Genomic DNA, 23,677 nt, shown 5'->3' with positions numbered 1-23,677 from the left:
CCTCCTTCCATCAGCAAGGGCATTGAAGATGAAACGTGGCTGGGTCTTTCAGCATGACAATGATCCCAAACACACCGCCCGGGCAACGAAGGAGTGGCTTCGTAAGAAGCATTTCAAGGTCCTGGAGTCTCCAGATCTCAACCCCATAGAAAATCTTTGGAGGGAGTTGAAAGTCCGTGTTGCCCAGCGACAGCCCCAAAACATCACTGCTCTAGAGGAGATCTGCATGGAGGAATGGGCCAAAATACCAGCAACAGTGTGTGAAAACCTTGTGAAGACTTACAGAAAACGTTTGACCTGTGTCATTGCCAACAAAGGGTATATATCAAAGTATTGAGAAACTTTTGTTATTGACCAAATACTTATTTTCCACCATAATTTGCAAATAAATTCATAAAAAATCCTACAATGTGATTTTCTGGATTTTTTTCCCTCATTTTGTCTGTCATAGTTGACGTGTACCTATGATGAAAATTACAGGCCTCTCTCATCTTTTTAAGTGGGAGAACTTGCACAATTGGTGGCTGACTAAATACTTTTTTTCCCCACTGTACTTCTCCCATGGGCAAAGAAACTCAAAAGGGATGATGATATTAATTAACAGTAATTTCGATCCGAATGTGCAAATTGTCCAAACAGATACGCAAGGTAGATGGATTATTTTAAATATGTTATTGGACCATAAACAGATATGGCTCATTAACCTTTACGGACCAAATAATGATGATCCACACTTCTTTGACAGTGAGGGAAAGAAGTATTTGATCCCCTGCTGATTTTGTACGTTTGCCCACTGACAAAGACATGATCAGTGTATAATTTTAATGGTAGGTTTATTTGAACAGTGAGAGACAGAATAACAACAACAAAATCCAGAAAAACGCATAAAAATGTTAAATTGATTTGCATTTTAATGAGGGAAATAAGTATTTGACCCCTCTGCAAAACATGACTTAGTACTTGGTGGCAAAACCCTTGTTGGCAATCACAGAGGTCAGACATTTCTTGTTGGTGGCCACCAGGTTTGCACACATCTCAAGAGGGATTTTGTCCCACTCCTCTTTGCAGATCTTCTCCAAGTCATTAAGGTTTCGAGGCTGACGTTTGGCAACACGAATCTTCAGCTCCCTCCACAGATGTTCTATGGGATTAAGGTCTGGAGACTGGCCTAGGCCACTCCAGGACCTTAATGTGCTTCTTCTTGAGCCACTCCTTTGTTGCCTTGGCCGTGTGCTTTGGGTCATTGTCATGCTGGAATACCCATTCACGACCCATTTTCAATGCCCTGGCTGAGGAAAGGAGGTTCTCACACAAGATTTGATGGTACATGGCCCCGTCCATCGTCCCTTTGATGCGGTGAAGTTGTCCTGTCCCCTTGGCAGAAAAACACCCCCAAAGCATAATGTTTCCACCTCCATGTTTGACGGAGGGGATGGTGTTCTTGGGGTCATAGGCAGCATTCCTCCTCATCTGACCACAACACTTTCACCCAGTTCTCCTCTGAATCATTCAGATGTTCATTGGCAAACTTCAGACGGGCCTGTACAGTGGGGGAAAAAAGTATTTAGTCAGCCACCAATTGTGCAAGTTCTCCCACTTAAAAAGATGAGAGAGGCCTGTAATTTTCATCATAGGTACACGTCAACTATGACAGACAAATTGAGGAAAAAAAATCCAGAACATCACATTGTAGGATTTTTTATGAATTTATTTGCAAATTATGGTGGAAAATAAGTATTTGGTCACCTACAAACAAGCAAGATTTCTGGCTCTCACAGACCTGTAACTTCTTCTTTAAGAGGCTCCTCTGTCCTCCACTCGTTACCTGTATTAATGGCACCTGTTTGAACTTGTTATCAGTATAAAAGACACCTGTTCACAACCTCAAACAGTCACACTCCAAACTCCACTATGGCCAAGACCAAAGAGCTGTCAAAGGACACCAGAAACAAAATTGTAGACCTGCACCAGGCTGGGAAGACTGAATCTGCAATAGGTAAGCAGCTTGGTTTGAAGAAATCAACTGTGGGAGCAATTATTAGGAAATGGAAGACATACAAGACCACAGATAATCTCCCTCGATCTGGGGCTCCACGCAAGATCTCACCCCGTGGGGTCAAAATGATCACAAGAACCACACAGGGGGACCTAGTGAATGACCTGCAGAGAGCTGGGACCAGATTAACAAAGCCTACCATCAGTAACACACTACGCCGCCAGGGACTCAAATCCTGCAGTGCCAGACGTGTCCCCCTGCTTAAGCCAGTACATGTCCAGGCCCGTCTGAAGTTTGCTAGAGTGCATTTGGATGATCCAGAAGAGGATTGGGAGAATGTCATATGGTCAGATGAAACCAAAATAGAACTTTTTGGTAAAAACTCAACTCGTCGTGTTTGGAGGACAAAGAATGCTGAGTTGCATCCAAAGAACACCATACCTACTGTGAAGCATGGGGGTGGAAACATCATGCTTTGGGGCTGTTTTTCTGCAAAGGGACCAGGACGACTGATCCGTGTAAAGGAAATAATGAATGGGGCCATGTATCGTGAGATTTTGAGTGAAAACCTCCTTCCATCAGCAAGGGCATTTAAGATGAAACGTGGCTGGGTCTTTCAGTATGACAATGATCCCAAACACACCGCCCGGGAACGAAGGAGTGGCTTCGTAAGAAGCATTTCAATGTCCTGGAGTGGCCTAGCCCCTCTCCAGATCTCAACCCCATAGAAAATCTTTGGAGGGAGTTGAAAGTCTGTGTTGCCCAGCGACAGCCCCAAAACATCACTGCTCTAGAGGAGATCTGCATGGAGGAATGGGCCAAAATACCAGCAACAGTGTGTGAAAACCTTGTGAAGACTTACAGAAAACGTTTGACCTGTGTCATTGCCAACAAAGGGTATATAACAAAGTATTGAGAAACTTTTGTTATTGACAAAATACTTATTTTCCACCATAATTTGCAAATAAATTCATAAAAAATCCTACAATGTGATTTTCTGGAGAAAAAAAGTCTCATTTTGTCTGTCATAGTTGACGTGTACCTATGATGAAAATTACAGGCGCCTCATCTTTTTAAGTGGGAGAACTTGCACAATTGGTGGCTGACTAAATACTTTTTTCCCCCACTGTATATGTGCTTTCTTGAGCAGGGGGACCTTGCGGCGTTGCAGGATTTCAGTCCTTCACGGCGTAGTGTGTTACCAATTGTTTTCTTGGTGACTATGGTCCCAGCTGCCTTGAGATCATTGACAAGATCCTCCTGTGTAGTTCTGGGCTGATTCCTCACCGTTCTCATGATCATTGCAACTCCACGAGGTGAGATCTTGCATGGAGCCCCAGGCTGAGGGAGATTGACAGTTATTTTGTGTTTCTTCCATTTGCGAATAATCGCACCAACTGTTGTCACCTTCTCACCAAGCTGCTTGGCGACGGTCTTGTAGCCCATTCCAGCCTTGTGTAGGTCTACAATCTTGTCCCTGACATCCTTGGAGAGCTCTTTGGTCTTGGCCATGGTGGAGAGTTTGGATTCTGATTGATTGATTACTTCTGTGGACAGGTCTCTTTTTATACAGGTAACAAGCTGAGATTAGGAGCACTCCCTTTAAGAGTGTGCTCCTAATATCAGCTCGTTACCTGTATAAAAGACACCTGGGAGCCAGAAATCTTTCTGATTGAGAGGGGGTCAAATACTTATTTCCCTCATTAAAATGCAAATCAATTTATAACATTTTTGACATGCGTTTTTCTGGATTTTTTTGTTGTTATTCTGTCTCTCACTGTTCAAATAAACCTACCATTAAAATTATACACGGATCATTTCTTTGTCAGTGGGCAAGCGTACAAAATCAGCAGGGGATCAAATACTTTTTTCCCTCACTGTATATCCACAGTAAAACAAGTCCTTTACCGACATAACCTGAAAGGCCGCTCAGCAAGGAAGAAGGCACTTCTCCAAAACCGCCATTAAAAAGGCCAGACTATGGTTTACAACTGCACATGGGGACAAATATCGTACTTTTTGGTGAACTGTCCTCTGGTCTGATGAAACAAAAATAAAACTGTTTGGCCATAATGACCATCGTTATGTTTGGAGGAAAAAGGGGGTATGCTTGCAAGCCGAAGAACACCATCCCAACCGTGAAGCACGGGGGTGGCAGCATCATGCTGTGGCGGTGCTTTGCTGCAGGAGGGACTGGTGCACTTCACTAAATAGATGGCATCATGAGGATGGAAAATTATGTGGATATATTGAAGCAACATCTCAAGACATCAGTCAGGAAGTTAAAGCTTGGTCACAAATGGGTCTTCCAAATGGACAATGACCCCAAGCATACTTCCAAAGTTGTGGCAAAATGGCTTAAGGACAACAAAGTCAAGGTATTGGATTGGCCATAACAAAGCCCTGACCTCAATCCTATAGAAAATGTGTGGGCAGAACTGAAAAAGCGTGTGCGAGCAAGGAGGCCTACAAACCTGACTCAGTTACACCAGCTCTGTCAGGAGGAATGGGCCAAAATTAACCAAACTTATTGTGGGAAGCTTGTGGAAGGCTACCTGAAACGTTTGACCCAGGTTAAACAATTTAAAGGCAATGCTACCAAATACAAATTGAGTGTATGTAAACTTCTGACCCACTGGGAATGTGATGAAATAAATAAAAGCTGAAATAAATCATTCTCTCTACTATTATTCTGACATTTCACGTTCTTAAAATAAAATGGTGATCCTAACTGACCTAAAACAGGGAATTTTTACTAGGATTAAATGTCAGGTATTGTGAAAACTGAGTAGTAAATGTATTTGGCTAAGGTTTATGTAAACTTCCGACTTCAACAGTAGATATTTCCGTTTTGTATATTTTTTTTTTATACATTTGCCAAAATGTCGAAAAATCGCTTTTTGCTTTGTTATTATGGGATATTGTGTGTAACTTGATGAGGGGAAAAACACAATTTAATCAATTTTAGAATAAGGCTGTAACATAGAGAGGGAGAAGAGGCTGCCACCATGTACAGAATTGCTTAATGATTTGGGCTGATCACTTTTAGGTACCTTAGCCCAAGCAGAGTCAGTCTTCGGGGAGAGGAATAATGATGTGGCTGGAGCAGTGGGTAAACTATTAGATGGAGCGCATGCCCTCTGCCATAATTTATACACCTGGGTGTTTGGATATTTTTATTGCAGTTTTATTTAGGTTCTCGCTGCCTAGGGTTTGGATTGGACCCTCTTTCATGCAGCCTTATCTGTCACTACAAAGGTGTGCGCCGTCATGAAAACATGTTAAAAAAAATATAGATGTTTTTCAAATTTCTTCTAAATGAAATACAGAAATCTAATTCACATAAGTATTCACACTCCTGAGTCAATAATTTGTAGATGCACCTTTGTCTTTCTGGGTATGTGTCTTAAGAGCTTTCCACACCTGGATTGTGCAACATTTGCCCATTTATTATTTTCAAAATTCTTCAAATTGGTTGTTGATTGTTGCTAGACAACCATTGTATGGTCTTGCCATAGATTTTGAAGTAGATTTAAGTCAAACTATATCTCAGCCACTCAGGAAAATCCACTGTCTTCTTGGTAAGCAACTCCAGTGTAGATTTGGCCTTGTGTTTTTGATTATTGTCCTGCTGAAAGGTGAATTCATCTCCCAGTGTCTGGTGGAAAGCAGAATGAACCAGGTTTTCCTGTAGGATTTTCTCTGTGCTTAGTTCCATTCAGTTTTCTTTTTATCCTGAAAAACTCCCCAGTTCTTAACGATTGCAAGTGTACCCATAACACAACACAGCCACCACTATGCTTGAACATATGGAAAGTGGTAGTCAGTAATGTGTTGTATTGGATTTGCCCCAAACATAACACTTTGTATTCAGGACAAAAATGGAATTGCTTTGCCACATTTTCTGCAGTATTACTTTAGTGACTTGTTGCAAACAGAATGCATGTTTTGGAATATTTGTATTCTGTACATGCTTCCTTCTTTTCACTCTGTCAGTTAGGCTAGTATTGTGGAGTAACTACAATGTTGTTGATCCATCCTCCGTTTTCTCCTATCACAGCCACAGCCATAAGTCACCATTGGCCTCATGGGGAAATCCCTGAGCGGTTTCCTTCCTCTCTGGCAACTGAGTTAGGAAGGACGCCTGTAGCTTGGTAGTGACTGGGAGTATTGATACACCATCCAAAGTGTAATTAATAACTTCACCATGCTCAAAGGGATATTCAATGTCTGCTTTTATTTTTATTTTACCCGTCTACAAATAGCTGCCCTTCTTTGCGAGGCATTGGAAAACCTCCCTGATCTTTGTGGTTGAATTTGTTTTTGAAATTCACTGCTCAACTGAGCGACCTTACAGATATGTTGATGTGTGTACTACAGAGATGAGGTAGTCATTCAAAGATCATGTTAAACACTATTATTACACACAGAGAGTCCATGCAAAATATTATGACTTGTTAAGCAAATTGTTACTCCTGAACTTATTTAGGCTTGCCATAACAAAGGGGTTGAATACTTATTAACTCAAGACATTTCAACTTTTCATTTTGTATTAATTTGTAAAAATTCAGAATTCTACTTTGACAATATAGGGTATTGTGCAAAGGCCAGTGACAAATAAATCTCAGTAAAACATATAACGCGACAAAATCAAGGGGTGTGAATACTTTTTGAAGGCACTGTATTTAAACTTCTGACAGTGTAGAACTCTCACCTAGCCCAAAGGAGGAGTGATAAGTCTTCCTACAGTACTACTGAGGCCCCTGTCTGTATGCCATGGTCTTCATCAGCTCGCTCTGCTGATTGAATCTGACAGTAATTACCCGCAATTAAAACCTCTGCACCAAGACCAATCACAAAGAGGATGTGGTCGCTGAGGCTCCGTCAGTGTCCGTTTAACGCCATGCCCCCCTGCACGCCGTTGCCACGGTAAGCGGAGCGGAGAGCTCGGAGCCAATCATTTATTTTCCCCACCTCGTGTCATCGGTTTGTTTTCTCTCATGGAGAGCGGACTCCGCCCTCTGGGGGGCCGGCAGTGTGGGTTACAGTCATTACCAGAGTGGAGCAGCTAAGAACAAGGAGACGGAGGCCCCCTTCTTGTTCATTATTGAGACATGATGGGAGGAAGTAGTAGGCTTCTGCTGACCTTGGAAGACCACTCCACACTGCTAAGAGACTAAAACCAAAGAGAACAGATTCTGAGTGGTTCAGTTCTTAAATCCCTTTGTTTTGTGTAGTATTCAGTTACTTAAGTTCCTCTATGCTCACCCAATCCTTTTTTATATATTCCTTTTTAAAGCTTGTCTTAATATGCAGAATTAAAAATCATTTTTACATGGGAATGGAAACACTAATCTTTAGAACACCAGCTAACTGTAAATTGCCATATTGGCATTATTGCATCACCGGTAGGAGAGTTCTGGAATTCCTGAATTATTAATTAGCATAATTTGCTGGTGTCAAATCATGTATGAAAACATGATACATAATTTGAAAGCTGGGAAATGGCTCTTTCAAATGATATGACATACAATAGCACCACATCAATCAAATGGTAATCATTCAAGAAAAAACACCTGTGTAAATGTGTATTTTATACGCCTTTTTCCCCAAAGAACTGCCATTTGCACAACTTCCTAATTAAGATAGAGAAAATGTTAAAGCATATCGAGTCTTCTTTTTTTATTTGTAAGGGTTGATAATCTGAAATCAGAATAGTAATACCTTTTAGGGCGGCAGGTAGCTTAGTGGTTAAGAGCGTTGTGCCAGTAACCGAAAGGTCGCTGGTTCTAATCCCCGAGCCGACTAGGCCCACTTGGAGTTTGCCAAAAGGCACGTAAAGGACTCTCAGACCATGAGAAACAAGGTTCTCTGGTCTGATGAAACCAAGATTTAACTCTTTGGCCTGAATGCCACCCGAGCATCCCAGTGGCAGCATTCACTTTCAGTCTCCGCGCCAAAACTCACTATTTGCGCGCACCTACCAATGACACATTGGCGTCATATTTAAATGCACATGTTTAGTATTAGTGGATTGAATACATCTCTTTGCTGAGCTTTACTTTTTTAAAGTGTTTCCATTCCCCTTTAAGGGCAATATGTTTTCAATCTATGAATCCAATAGAGATCTCAAGTGTAGGCCTCATCTTGGGTCCTCACTGCTGAGTGCTGAGGTTTGCCCTGGCACAGCAGAGCCCGCCCTTCCTCAGAAGCCCCTGGTAACTTGTGCCAAGCGGCTGAGCTGGTACCCTCTGCCAGGCTTAACTCTTAATACCCATGAGATCGCTGGTCCAAACACTGGCCTAGAGGTTCCTAACTGGACTGAGAGAGCTCACTGTTTACCAACCTGAGCCTCTTCTCCCTTAAGGAGCTGGGGCTTATCCTCCTGTAGAACAGCAAAGTACTGTGCTCGTACGCGAGTAGCACCCAACTACGTCTAAGTAATTTACTTGGACTCTAAACAACACGATAACCTCGTCTTGAGGATTTACCTGTTTTCTGTTTAAGTTGTCTTCTAGGTGTTCGTTTAATTTGTGTATTTTATTATCATTGACAAGTTATTTTGTTCTTTCTCCCTTCTCAGGAGGCCATTAACCTGCTGGAGCCCATGACCAATGACCCAGTGAACTATGTGAGACAGGGCGCCCTCATCTCATCGGCCCTCATCATGATCCAGCAGACCGAGGTCACCTGTCCCAAGGTGAGTGGAAGTGAAACAGTCCATCCCATTCACAGCCCACATTTAGGAGAGAAATTGGCGACCAGTAACTTTGTTATTCACAGACTTTAAAATATATTTGTTGTATGGCTAATGGTGGAATTATCTGTTTGCATGTTATGCTAACCTATAGACATTTTCTCTATTTTGAGTCCTCAACTTCTCTGCTGCTGAATCCTAACCAGTCCCAGTGGGGGCTCTGGGTCCTAAGCAAAAGCTGTCTGTTTCAAGCGAGGGGGCTTTCAACTGAGCGATGATGTGCCTCAGTGCCTAATACTGAGTATAATGAGGGAGTGAGAAAATAAATGAAAGGACAAAAGAAAATGAAATTGAGGCAATGGTATTTAACAATGATACCTGATTCACATAGGATTTGCGGTATGTTGCCTGAAAAAATAATAAATTGGGGAATGTTTATATGGTGCCCTTTCAAACAGCCAAATGTTTACCACATTCTTGTCAGCATTCGCCTTTCTATATAGCCATTGCTTAGCCGCAACTGAGCAAGAGGCATTCAACTTTGACCCTGTTGTTGCAGTCATTTTCATGGTAACCTGGCGTGACAGTAAGCTCTAAATTCCCCTCTAAATTCCCCAGACAGAAATGCACTGCTTTCATTTCTTCACATTCACAGCAGTAAGTTAGCAGCTCGCATACATTACCTTGTAATGTGTTAACTTTCCTGTTATGGTGAATAAAAAGTTGGCTACAGTTAAACTCAAAACGTTGTCAGATATGTTCTGGTAATAATATGAGCTGGCTAGCCAGCTAGATAGCTAGCAACAAGCTAAAAGATTGTCTAGAATGTTTCTTTTCGTTGCCTGGCTTGCAAGATTGACATATCCCAAAAAAAAATGGGGGGTGCACAAAAGAATGCAGGTAAAGTTGCTGTTTGGACCAGGCTGCTGCGATGTCATGCAGACTGCTGTTTTTGTGTTTATACTTTTTCATAATGACAAAGACAACTTTAATGTCAGACAACAACAATAGAATGTTCATGATTTAATCCATGCCAAAGACGGTAAGATGAAGGGCGACGTTTATACTGAGAGGTTGGCGGGACTTTGAAATAACATTACCGCAATCATGACTAGGCTGGTTGGCGGAAATACAAGTACAGGCTTTGTCGCCGGTAATACCTTTCAGATATAAAGAAAAGGTGGCAGGTTCTGTTTGAAAGGGATATCAGTCAGCAGAGGGTAGGAAAGAGAAAAGGGTGGGGAGGCTAGCTAAAAGGAGCTGCTCTCTCTCTCTCTTTCTCCGTTTTGCACAACAAGCTCTGTCACAGCCGTTTAAGAAATGCCAGACCCATTTTCAAAGCATCCTCTGGTATCGGCCTGTACAGCAACAGCCTTTGAGCTCGGGGCGGTTTGAAAGATTGTTCAATGAGACTCATTTTAAATTGGAAACGGCAGGAGGCACTACACTTGTGCCCGTGTTTACTCTGGGGGGTATTTTCAGCATCTTTCCAGATTTTGTTTGGTGTGCTCTGTCACTGATGATGGTGGCATAGCAGCTAGCGTGGCAGTACGGCGGGTGTGTGTGTACACCTTGGACATGCAGGTTGTTTATGTAGGCCTACACTGCCATATTGTTAGGGACTGCCCGCCTGCTGGCTTTTTTCTCAGCACACTTTTATTTCAAGCCACGCACACGGTACGTGCCAGTAATGTAAACACACACGCTCAACTAAACTTTTCTTTCATACACACACCCTCTCTCGGTTATTTCGTTGTGTGACATTTTTTATGGTTGAAGCCACGCTGTCATTAATTGCGGTGGGCCTGTTTAAATGTGAAGCCACACTGATGTTTTCAAGTGTTCTTGAAACAGGAAGGAGATCCGGTGCAGTTGTGTTAAATCGTGTTCGTCGAGTATGTGCCTCAGTGCCTCGCTCCCAGGTGGGCCACTTACTTTACAGGACTCATTTTTAATTTCCTTTGAAATATGTTACATGGAATTATTAATGGTAATGTTTTAGCCATATAACCCTTTCTTCTTATATATTTATTATTGAGAAGGGTCTAGTGAGTTTCTAACCAGGTGATAGTGGCTCTCGCTTCATGTCAGTTCCAAATGTGGGCCTTGGCATGCATATTGACTTTATCAGAGGCAAAAACTGGACAACAAAGAACTTAAGTATATTTTATGGAATAAGAGTGCTAGATTATAATGTGGAGGCCCACCAAATGAACTGAACAATGAGTTTGAGTCATAATGGTTTTCGTTGCTTTCCTGACACAGGTGAACCAGTTCCGGCAGCTATACTCCAAGGTCATCAATGACAAGCACGATGACGTCATGGCCAAGTTCGGGGCCATCCTGGCCCAGGGCATCCTGGATGCAGGTCAGTGTCTTGTGTCCAAGTGTGTGTGACTGACATTTGGTGGCAGCGGTGGGATTTCTTCAGAAGATGCGTGGGTGTATCTGTTTCAGTCTGCTGTTTAGGGGAAGTGTGCCTGAATATGTGTGTGTGTTGGCAAGATTTACAGGGGGTCAAGTCCCAGCCGCCCCTCAGGGCTTGACCACCCCTGTGTCCTGTGATTTTCCCCAACTTCCTTCTCTGGAAGCGATCATGCTACGATGCATTAGCACCTGGCTGGCCAGCATTGAGAACAGCAACATGACTCTTGTGATTACTGTTAGTCTGACGGTCTATGTGTTTATTTGTGTGTGTGTATGCGCGCCAGGATTTCCGTTAGCCGGTAGTGCTGAGAGATTAACCAAAATTTAATTTTTTGTTTTTGTGGTTATTAAACAACTAATTGACCAACGTCTATTAGTTGGATACCATTTTACGGCTGCTACGTTAGGTTAGATACACATGTGTTTACAACACAATGACAAGAGAGCGGGATGGAGACAGTCTGCCTGATCTACTTTGAAAAACTAGTAAAATGATTGTCAGACAGCTCTGCAGCATACTTAGGCAGGTTAGCCTAGTTAAATAGGATGTCTAAAGACAGTACAGTATGGGGAAAACAGAGATACTGTAACGTTAGATTGTTGGCTGGCTGGCTGCTACTGCCTGAGCAGAGATGAGATGATGACTTTAAGGAATTAACAATTATAAAGTCATCAAATAAAACTAAGCAATATACACAACTGAAATATTTTATTATTTCATAATAATTTCCTATTTTTCTATGTGGCCCTGACAGAGACGATGGAATATTTTCAATGTTTTGGCAATTGAAAGTTCACAATTTTTGGCTTTGGAATTTCTATTAAAAAGCTCTAATCCTTTTAATGTCATTATTTTATAATGTATTTAATGTGCAAATAAATAATCTGAATCGATAACCGTGAAAAAAAAAAAAATAAGTAATCGAACCGAACCTGAACCGATCTCAAAAAGCACAAATCGCTCATTACTATTAGCCTGCTTTTGGCCAAAAAATGAATAAATGAAAAGCCGGCCAATTGTCCGGGAGAAGAAAAAAAGTCCCATTGCAAAATAATGCTTTTTAGCCTATTTAATGATGGAAATACATTTGACCGGTCATGCTTATCGGTCTATAGGTTCATAATTTAGTGGAATTAAATTGGCGCATGTGTATTTTCGTTAGTCGTTATGTTTATCACACGCGCAGAGCATACAGATACAGAGCCTATGATGAGTAGAAATCTGTCAGACAGCTCATTTGTTGCTGCTGGAGTGAAACATGCTTTTATAAGCCCAATCATTGCATAACAATTCTAAATGCAATCGTGTGTTAAATGACTATTTTTATTTCTCAACTGGTAATTGAAGCACAATTTCCATTCGCTATTCAAGTGCATATAGGCTTCAGTGCGTCACACACCACTTTGCAATGAGGTGGAGGCAGTATGCTTTTTTAACATACAGTGAGGGAAAAAAGTATTTGATCCCCTGCTGATTTTGTACGTTTGCCCACTGACAAAGAAATGATCAGTCTATAATTTTAATGGTAGGTTTATTTGAACAGTGAGAGATAGAATAACAACAAAAAAATCCAGAAAAACGCATGTCAAAAATGTTATCAATTGATTTGCATTTTAATGTTTATTGAAAACATAAATACATTTGCACAATGAGCACTTGCAGTCTCTCAAATACATAGTTGAAGTTGTTGGTTAGCTAGCGAATTTCAGCCATATTAGCATTGACATGAAATCAGTCAAAACACCTCAAAACAAGACATGGTATCAAGAACAAGATGAAACGAGCTGAAACGAGCCACTTATGATTCCCCACATGGCAGTTTCTTGTCATTCTTGCTAGCAATCTGATCATCCAGAATCAAAACAACTCGCTGACTTCTGCCCCATTGAAGCGTGCAGGTGGACTCCAATCAAGTTGTAGAAACATATCAAGGATGATCAATGGAACCAGGTCAATTACTTTTTAGTTTAACAAGCTTAAAAGTGAAAAGGGAACAAATGTCAGTAAAACAATGACCTGGCACGGCTAGTATAAGAGAAGAGTGTGTGGTGTTTGCTGTGATTAGGAGGTCAAGGGCTGGGGGTGCAGAGGTAGAATAATAGACCTCCACTGCCCTCTGGGAGTCAAATATGGAGAGGAGGATGGAGGGAGTGAGGGAGTGGGAGGAAGAGAGGTGCGGAGGAGTGTGCGGTTTCTTGCGAGAGCTGCTTTCTAAGGCTAAACCCTCGGTAATGAGCACCAGAGATCATGAAATGGAACCCTAATAGTTTCTGCCTGTCACATTTCATAAGATTATCCAACCCCACACCAAAGAAAAAACTCATAACTTGACTAATACGCCACATCCACATCTGAAATCAAAGTAGTACAGTAGAAGTGAAGTGATGGTTATTTAGGTGGAAGCTGCCTGTACAGTACTCAACACCTATCTTTTCAGGTCGCCTCAAAACATGGATATGTATCTGGGAGCAGTGGCCTGACAGTTTTTAAGGGTAGTAGAGTGAGAGGAGAGGCGCGAGCTTCAGTGTGCTATCTGGCTAACGATCCCGTATTAAGATCTTGTCTGGGCGGTCTTACGTGACAGAAAACAGAGGGGACTTCGGAGTTCTTTATCTTGGCAGGAGAACGGGGTCTCCCAGTTTGATCTTGTCGGTTGCTGTAGTGGCACGGATTGGCTGAAAGCATTATGGGAACACAAATATTGCAAAAGACAAACCCTGCTGCAGTATGAGAGCAATATAGGCTCCTTTACTATAATGTGTACACAAAGTGCACATGCATGCACACAAAAACACAGCATAATTCTGATTTAAACTTGTTGCCAGTGTTAAATTTGACTAAGTATTCTTCAAAATGAAACAAGGCTCGGTTGTGTATACACCAGGTTATATACACCCGCACCTGATGTGTATTTAGACAGCATTTAACACAGAGGGACCTGCTGGTTTCTGTTGAGGTAATACATAAGGCCCAATGTTAGCAGTGGAGTATGCCTTTCTGCTCCGGCCTGTGTTTGGGGTATGCGTATACACATCTGTGTGAGTGTGTGTGTGTCAAGCGTTTGATATGATGATGTGCAGCTCTCTGGGACCCCACACACAAAAGTACACTGTACGCATGCACGCACACACAAAAACGCTCACTGTACGCTTGCACGCACACCAGGGTTCACGGACATTTGACCGGCAGCATTTTAATTTAAATGGACATTTGAGAAATTTACCGGACCCATATGCATTGGGTACGTAACCTGATTAGGGCATCCACCCACGGTGCTCAGAATTACAGAAATCACATTTAGATTATGGTTACTCATCTTATAATTATATATGCAACGGTGTGCGTCCTTCTTACCGAATTACGATGCACACTTTGAAGATGTTAGAATAACTGCCACATTTACTTTTCCTCAGCCAACAAGATGAGTAATGAACAGCAAAATCTCTAGCCTATGTCAATCTAATATCCCCCATATTAGAACATTTGACCTATTCTATTAGTCAGCTTGTCGTTCTGTGCGGGAAAGAAATAGCCTATTCCAAACAGACTCTGGGACTGTTGTGGGACGATCGATCCCAAATTCAATAGAACCAGTAGGCCTAGGCTACATATATACAGTGCATTCTGAAAGGATTCAGAGCCCTTGACTTTTTCCACATTTTGTTACATTACAGCCTTATTCTAAAAATGATATATATATTTTTTTATCTTCATCAAATCTACACACAATACCCAATAATGACAAAGCAAAAACAGGTTTTTAGTATTTTCTGCAAATTTATTTAAAAAAAAACTAAAAACTGAAATACCTTATTTACATAAGTATTCAGACCCTTTGCTATGAGACTCGAAATTGAGCTCAGGTGCATCCTGTTTGCATTGATCATCCTTGAGATGTTTCTACAACTTGACTGGAGTCCACCTGTGGTAAATGTAATTCATTGGACATGATTTGGAAAGGCACACACCTGTCTATATAAGGTCCCACAGTTGAAAGTGCATGTCAGAGCAAAAACCAAGCCATGAGGTCGAAGGAATTGTCCGTAGAGCTCCGAGACAGGATTGTGTCGAGGCACAGATCTGGGGAAGGGTACCAAAAAATGTCTGCAGCATTGAAGGTCCCCAAGAACACAGTGGCCTCCAACATTCTTAAATGGAAGAAGTTTGGAACCACTAAGACTCTTCTTAGAGCTGGCCGCCCGGCCAAACTGAGCAATCGGGGAAGAAGGGCCTTGGTCAGGGAGGTGACCAAGAACCCAATGGTCACTCTGACAGAGCTCCAGAGTTCCTCTTTGGAGATGGGAGAACCTTCCAGAAGGACAACCATCTCTGCAGCAGGCATTTATGGTAGATCAGGCATTTATGGTAGAGTGGCCACTCTTCAGTAAAAGGCACATGACAGCCCGCTTGGAGTTTGCCAAAAGGCACCTAAAGGACTCTCAGACCATGAGAAACAACATTCTCTGGTCTGATGAAACCAAGATTGAACTCTTTGGCCTGAATGCCAAGCGTCACGTCTGGAGGAAACCTGGCACCGTCCCTACGGTGAAGCATGGTTTTTCAGCGGCAGGGACTGCGAGACTAGTCAGGATCGAGGGGAAAGATAAACGGAGCAAAGTACAGAGAGGTCCTTGATGAAAACCTGCTCCAGAGTGCTCAGGACCTCAGACTGGGTCTGAATACTTCGTCTTTTGTTTCTTTTTTTTCTGGGGGAAATCAGCTTTTAATATTGCAGAGAGATCGTAGATTCCATCAATGTAATTGTCTTAATCATTTCCAATCCCCCATATATTTATGTACATTTGATATTTCTGTTTTTTTATTTTTAATACAGTGGGGAAAAAAAGTATTTAGTCAGCCACCAATTGTGCAAGTTCTCCCACTTAAAAAGATGAGAGGGACCTGTAATTTTCATCATAGGTACACGTCAACTATGACAGACAAATTGAGAAAAAAATCCAGAAAATCACATTGTAGGATTTTTAATGAATTTATTTAAAATGATGGTGGAAAATAAGTATTTGGTCACCTACAAACAAGCAAGATTTCTGGCTCTCACAGACCTGTAACGTCTTCTTTAAGAGGCTCCTCTGTCCTCCACTCGTTACCTGTATTAATGGCACCTGTTTGAACTTGTTATCAGTATAAAAGACACCTGTCCACAACCTCAAACAGTCACACTCCAAACTCCACTATGGCCAAGACCAAAGAGTTGTCAAAGGACACCAGAAACAAAATTGTAGACCTGCACCAGGCTGGGAAGACTGAATCTGCAATAGGTAAGCAGCTTGGTTTGAAGAAATCAACTGTGGGAGCAATTATTAGGAAATGGAAGACATACAAGACCACTGATAATCTCCCTCGATCTGGGGCCCCACGCAAGATCTCACCCCGTGGGGTCAAAATGATCACAAGAACGGTAAGCAAAAATCCCAGAACCACACGGGGGGACCTAGTGAATGACCTGCAGAGAGCTGGGACCAAAGTAACAAAGCCTACCATCAGTAACACACTATGCCGCCAGGGACTCAAATCCTGCAGTGCCAGACGTGTCCCCCTGCTTAAGCCAGTACATGTCCAGGCCCGTCTGAAGTTTGCTAGAGTGCATTTGGATGATCCAGAAGAGGATTGGGAGACTGTCATATGGTCAGATGAAACCAAAATATAACTTTTTGGTAAAAACTCAACTCGTCGTGTTTGGAGGACAAAGAATGCTGAGTTGCATCCAAAGAACACCATACCTACTGTGAAGCATGGGGGTGGAAACATCATGCTTTGGGGCTGTTTTTCTGCAAAGGGACCAGGACGACTGATCCGTGTAAAGGAAAGAATGAATGGGGCCATGTATCGTGAGAATTTGAGTGAAAACCTCCTTCCATCAGCAAGGGCATTGAAGATGAAACGTGGCTGGGTCTTTCAGCATGACAATGATCCCAAACACACCGCCCGGGCAACGAAGGAGTAGCTTCGTAAGAAGCATTTCAAGGTCCTGGAGTGGCCTAGCCAGTCTCCAGATCTCAACCCCATAGAAAATCTTTGGAGGGAGTTGAAAGTCTGTGTTGCCCAGCGACAGCCCCAAAACATCACTGCTCTAGAGGAGATCTGCATGGAGGAATGGGCCAAAATACCAGCAACAGTGTGTGAAAACCTTGTGAAGACTTACAGAAAACGTTTGACCTGTGTCATTGCCAACAAAGGGTATATAACAAAGTATTGAGAAACTTTTGTTATTGACCAAATACTTATTTTCCACCATAATTTGCAAATAAATTCATTAAAAATCCTACAATGTGATTTTCTGGAAAAAAAATTCTCATTTTGTCTGTCATAGTTGACGTGTACCTATGATGAAAATTACAGGCCTCTCTCATCTTTTTAAGTGGGAGAACTTGCACAATTGGTGGCTGACTTTTTTTCCCCACTGTACATTTGCTAAAATTTCAAAACACCTGTTTTTACTTTGTCATTATGGGGTATTGTGTGTACATTGAGGGGTAACAAAAAACATTCCATTTTAGAATAAGGCTGTAACGTAACGTGGAAAAAGTCAAGGGGTCTGAATACTTTCAGAATGCACTGTAAGCATTGGACATCAACTATTCTAAGTTGGCCTTAGTAGGAGTGACTATAGAATTCTATATTTGTCATTTATTTTTTGCGAATCACACTACTGTGAGGCGTGGCTCCATAAGAGGTGCACAAGACACATACAGGGGAGGTATAGGGGGAACATGTTATAGGAGATAATTGGTTGTTAGATTAAACCAATGCCTATATGCCGGGAGTTTCTCACGGTCTGTATTGGCTAACGAAGGCCAAGTTTGAGGCTTTGGTCCACCAGACTCTTAGCGCATTTGTGCCGAAGTGTCTGAGAACGAGTTTTATTGTATCCCCCTTTTGCGCTTCCCTCCTAACTCTGTCTTTTTGTTGTCTTCATCTCTCTATTTCTCTGATTTATGGTTGACTGAACTGGAAGATCCTTGTAGCCAAAGCACAAAGATTATCACAACTGTATTATCACAACTATGTCAAAACTCTTCTGTCCTCCCTGTGTGTGTGTGCAGGTGGCCGTAACGTCACCATCTCCCTGCAGTCGAGGACGGGACACACCCACATGCCGTCAGTGGTGGGCCTGCTGGTATTCACCCAGTTCTGGTTCTGGTTCCCCCTTTCCCACTTCCTCTCCCTGGCCTTCACCCCCACCGCCATCATCGGCCTCAACAAGGACCTCAAGGTAAACAACGTGTGTGTGTGGGGTGCGTCTGAAGTATACGCATGGATACGAGCGACTTGGTGTGTGTGCTATCATTGGCTTGAACAAGGACCTGAAAATACAATGGTCTTAACGCATGCCTATCTCCAGAGGAGGGAGGGACTTACTGTCTTGTTGTCCCATACCAAAAGCACCTGACAACAGGGGTGTGTGTGTCAGTGTTTCCACTGCAGTCATTTAGCTGTGGCACTTCGCCACGGCAAAATCATTGCTGCCACATCCAAAAATAGATGCTGGAGTAGTCCACATTTACTTTTCCCCTGCAAACAAAACGAGTAATGAATAGAAAAATCGGACAACCCCATAGTAGAATAGTTGATCTATTTACCTAGTCGGCTTGTTGTGTGTTCTATGCGAGATAAATATTCCTCTCGAGGCGCGTTCAAGTTACGAGTGCCATAGGGAGGGAATTCCCAGAATCGAATATAGGCTGCAAAAATAGCCAACATTTTATTTATACTGAACAAAAATATAAACACAACATGTAAAGTGTTGGTACCATGTTTCATGAGCTGAAATAAAAGATCCCAGACATTTTCCATAGCCACAAAAAGCTTATTTTTCTCAGTTTTTTTGGCACAAATTTGTATTCATCCCTGTTAGTGTGCATTTCTCCTTTGCCAAGGTAATCCAGCCACCTGACAGGTGTGGCATATCAAGAAGCTGATTAAACAGCATGAACATTACACAGGTGCACCTTGTGCTGGGGACAATAAAAGGTGCAGATTTGTCACATAACACAATGCCACAGATGTCTCAGGTTTTGAGGGAGCATGCAATTGGCATGCTGACTGCAGGAGGTCCACCAGAGTTGTTGCCAGAGAAGAATGTTCATTTCTCTACCATAAGCCGCCTTCGATGTTGTTTTAGAGAATTCGGCAGTACGTCCAACCGGCCTCACAACCGCAGACCACGTGTAACCATACCAGCCCAGGACCTCCACATCCGGCTTCTTCAACTGTGGGATCGTCTGAGACCAGCCACCCGGACAGCTGATGAAAAATTTGGGTTTGCACAACCAAAGTACAGTATCAGTCAAAGTTTGGACACACCTTCAAGAGTTTTAATTTAATTTTTTACATTGTAGAATAATAGTGAAGACATCAAAACTATGAAATAACACATATGGAATCATGGAGTAACCAAAAAAGTGTTAAACAAATCAAACTATATTTTATTTAGGAGATTCTTCAAAGTAGCCACCCTTTGCCTTGTTGACAGCTTTGCACACTATTGGCATTCTCTCAACCAGCTTCATGAGGTAGTCACCTGGAATGCATTTCAATTAACAGGTTGCCTTGTTAGAAGTTAATTTGTGATTTTTTTTTTTCCTCCTTAATGCGTTTGAGCCAATCAGTTGTGTTGTGACAAGGTAGGGATGGTATACAGAAGATAGCCCTATTTGGTAAAAGACTAAGTCTATATTATGGCAAGAACAGCTCAAATAAGCAAAGATAAACGACAGTCCATCATTACTTTAAGATATGAAGGTCAGTCAATCTGGAACATTTCAATGGAACATTTCAAGAACTTTTAAAGTTTCTTCAAGTGCGGTCGCAAAAACCATCAAGCGCTATGATGAAACTGACTCTCATGAGGACCGACACAGGAATGAAAGACCCAGAGTTACCTCTGCTGCAGAGGATAAGTTCATTAGAGTTAACTGCACCTCAGATTGCAGCCCAAATAAATGCTTCACAGAGTACAAGTAACAGACACATCTCAACATCAACTGTTCAGAGAAGATTACGTGAATCAGGCCTTCATGGTCGAATTGCTGCAAAGAAACTACTACTAAAGGACACCAATAATAAGAAGAGACTTGCTTGGGCCAAGAAACATGAGCAATGGACATTAGACTGGTGGAAATCTGTTCTTTGGTCTGATGAGTCCAAATTTGCGATTTTTGGTTCCAACCGCCATGTCTTTGTGAGACGCAGAGTAGGTGAACGGATGATCTCCGCATGTGTGGTTCCCACCGTGAAGCATGGAGGAGGAGGTGTGATGGTGTGGGAGTGCTTTGCTGGTGACATTGTCTGTGATTTATATAAAATTCAAGACACACTTAACCAGCATGGCTACCACAGCCTTCTGCAGCGATACGCCATCCCATCTGGTTTGGGCTTAGTGGGACTATCATTTGTTTTTCAATAGGACAATGACCCAACACACCTCCAGGCTGTGTAAGGGCTATTTGATCAAGAAGGAGAGTGATGGTAGTGCTGCATCAGATGACCTGGCCTCCACAATCACCCGACCTCAACCCAATTGAGATGGTTTGGGAGGAGTTGGACCGCAGAGTGAAGGAAAAACAACCAACAAGTGCTCAGCATATGTGGGAACTCCTTCAAGACTGTTGGAAAAGCATTCCAGGTGAAGCTAGTTGAGAGAATGCCAAGAGTGTGCAAAGCTGTCATCAAGGCAAAGGGTGGCTATTTGAATCTCAAATACAAAATATATTTTAATATGTTTAACACTTGTTTGGTTAGTACATGATTCCATATGTGTTATTTCATAGTTTTGATGTCTTCACTATTATTCTACAACGTAGAAAATAGTAAAAATAAAGAAAAACCTTTGAATGAGTAGGTGTGTCCAAACTTTTGACTGGTACTGTATTTCTGCACACACTGTCAGAAACTATCTCAGGGAAGCTCATCTGCGTGCTCGTCGTCCTCACCAGGGTCTTGACCTTACTACAGTTAGGCGTTGTAACCGACTTCAGTGGGCAAATGCTCACCGTAGATGGCCATTGGCACGCCGGAGAAGTTTGCTTTCACGGATTAATTCACCGGGCAGATGGCAAACAGCATGTATGGCGTTGTGTGGACAAGCGGTTTGCTGGTGTCAACGTTATGAACAGAGTGCCCCATGGTGGCGGTGAGGTTATGGTATGTGCAGGCAAAGCTACGGACAACAAATACAATTTCATTTTATCGATGGCAATTTTAATTCACAGAGATACCGTGACGAGATCCTGAGGCCCATTGTCGTGCCATTCATCTGGCGCCATTACCTCAAGTTTTAGCATGATAATGCACGTCCCCATGTCAGAAGGATCTGTACCCAAAGCTCAAACATTTTCAGTATTTCCATGGCTCGCATACTCACCAGACATGTTACCCACTGGGCATTTGTGGGATTCTCTGGATCGACGTGTACGACAGTGGTTTCCAGTTTCCGCCAATATCCAGCAACTTCACACATCCGTTGAAGAGGAGTGGGACAACATTCCACAGGCCACAATCAACAGCCTGATCAACTCTATGCGAAGGAAATGTGTCGCGCTGCATGAGGCAAATGGTGCTCACACCAGATACTGACTGGTTTTCTGATCCACGCCCCTACTTTTTGTTGTTGTTGTTGGTATCTGTGACCAACCGATGCATATCTGTATTCCCAGTCATGTGAACTCCATAGATTAGGGTAAAATATTTTAAATTGTTGCATGTTGCATTTATACTTTTGTTCTTTGCAGTAGGCTACTCAAACTTTTACCAGCAGTACCAGTTTACACTTTAAATGGACTGCGTATGGTCTAATGAACGAAATCCTGAATTAATGTAATAATTAACTGATAACTAACTGAATTATCGAAAACAAATAGGCCTGCCTGCTTGCACTTTGTGCAGGCTGTGTATGCATCTAACGCATTGTTGTTCTCCCAATCTGGGCATTTCACTCGAGTAGCACCTGTTTCCACGATGGTGTTGTAGCCTATTGTTCTTTTTATTTCTCCGGTTAGGCCTAGTTAGCCATTTTCGCGTGAACTAGGCTATCCAGGGAAGGTAAACCTGGCGACGTGTCGTATTATCACGTGGGGAGAGGGAACATAAGCTCTGCTTGTGGACAAATTAGAACGATTTAGCACCACACAAATAAGGTACAGTTTCTAGCTCCACACACTTTCAATTAACGCGCGGCTTGTTGCGTTATGTCTGCCTCGCCGCTCACAGAATGGAATTCGCAACACAATGCAACGCAACAAGCTCCTGGGTTTTTTCAAATGTTTACGACCCGCAACGTAATTGTTCTGAACCGCGAGCCACCAGCAGCTGATTTTTTTGCGGCTCACCCGCAGGGAACCGTGGGTATCTGACCCGACTTAGGACTCGACTAATGATTAGTCCCAATAGGGTAAATGCAGATGGATAACCTCATGCTTCAGCCTATTTATAGCCACTATGCTGCAGCATTTGGGCTATAGGTGATAATGCTTATTGCTAATAGCATGCTTGATAATATGGACCATGCATAGGCTATATTTTTTTAAATAATAATTTTGTCAATATGTTAGGGATTAGCATCTTGCCCTTTCAAGACAATTCAATGCGTATCTAGATACATGGGCTCCGATACGATACAGGAACGATACCTTTTAGCTTGAAATGATTCAGTTTGATTAGAGAAAGAGTCGATGAGATACGATAACGTGTAAACACATTCATTTTCCTTTCTAAATTAAAATCTTCTGCCGATGGAGCTCATGAGCTGGGCCTCTGAGCTGGATCTGTGTAAGCTGACTTCTGTGTGGTGTGTGTGTGTGTAAATGATGTACGTGTGTGTGTGTGTGTGTGTGTGTGTGTGTGTAAATTATGTATATCTATGGTGTATGTACTATATAGGCACCTGATCTGAGACATAAGAGCGACTAGGCATCTACCACCCCACTACCAATATCAGACTAGTTGGGGCAATGTAGCCTGTTTTTTGTCCCCTCACTTAGGTTCTGAAATCAACATTCCCCACTAATTAACTTGTCATTTTTGTAGATTAAGTATTTGAGCTAGTAATGTATCAATATTTATAGTTGACAAATTTAGCTATGACATAGCCAATGAATGTATAAGCACATCTTTGAATTTCACCCCCAACCCGAAATCGAATGGTTTTGACCGTTTGGAAGTTTTTAGTGAGCTTATTTTCTCCTCCAGCTTTGGCCATGCGGTGCGTCTCACAAAGGGATTGTTGTCCTCGTTATGAAATTATCAACTTGACCCTGTATATCTAAAAATGACCATATACACTGATTGTTAAAGCAAAACTACCAAAACATTTGCTGATGGTGAACCTGTACAATCATAATGAAATATATTGTAAGCCCCGTTCATCAGGTAGCATGTATAGCCAGATGAGAGTTCTCCTGTAGCTTACTTTTTATTCCAGTGAAACACATTTTCTCTTCAGCGCATAGATAACAATAACCTAGCAAATTACATAGGTTGTCACTCAACTAATAAAGCCTAATATTGTATTGAATGTGCCAGATCTGGAACAGGATGC

The 23,677-nt window shown here is 42.2% G+C and overlaps 1 protein-coding gene across 1 annotated transcript in view; it reads left to right on the top strand.

The window, feature by feature from the left end:
• The window catches only part of LOC311130833 (26S proteasome non-ATPase regulatory subunit 1), a 116,675-nt gene that overhangs the window by 79,917 nt on the left and 13,081 nt on the right, over positions 1 to 23,677 (top strand). The window contains exons 18-20 of the mRNA XM_084163637.1: positions 8,580 to 8,696; positions 10,959 to 11,061; positions 18,186 to 18,355. Coding sequence (XP_084019763.1) covers positions 8,580 to 8,696; positions 10,959 to 11,061; positions 18,186 to 18,355 — 390 coding nt within the window. The remainder of the gene's footprint in view (positions 1 to 8,579; positions 8,697 to 10,958; positions 11,062 to 18,185; positions 18,356 to 23,677) is intronic.

Source organism: Coregonus lavaretus (assembly GCF_964263955.1).
Source record: "Coregonus lavaretus genome assembly, chromosome: 6".
NCBI classification, from domain to species: domain Eukaryota; kingdom Metazoa; phylum Chordata; class Actinopteri; order Salmoniformes; family Salmonidae; genus Coregonus; species Coregonus lavaretus.
Note: the sequence above shows the minus strand (reverse complement) of the source record. Positions and strands in the feature narration are given on the sequence as shown.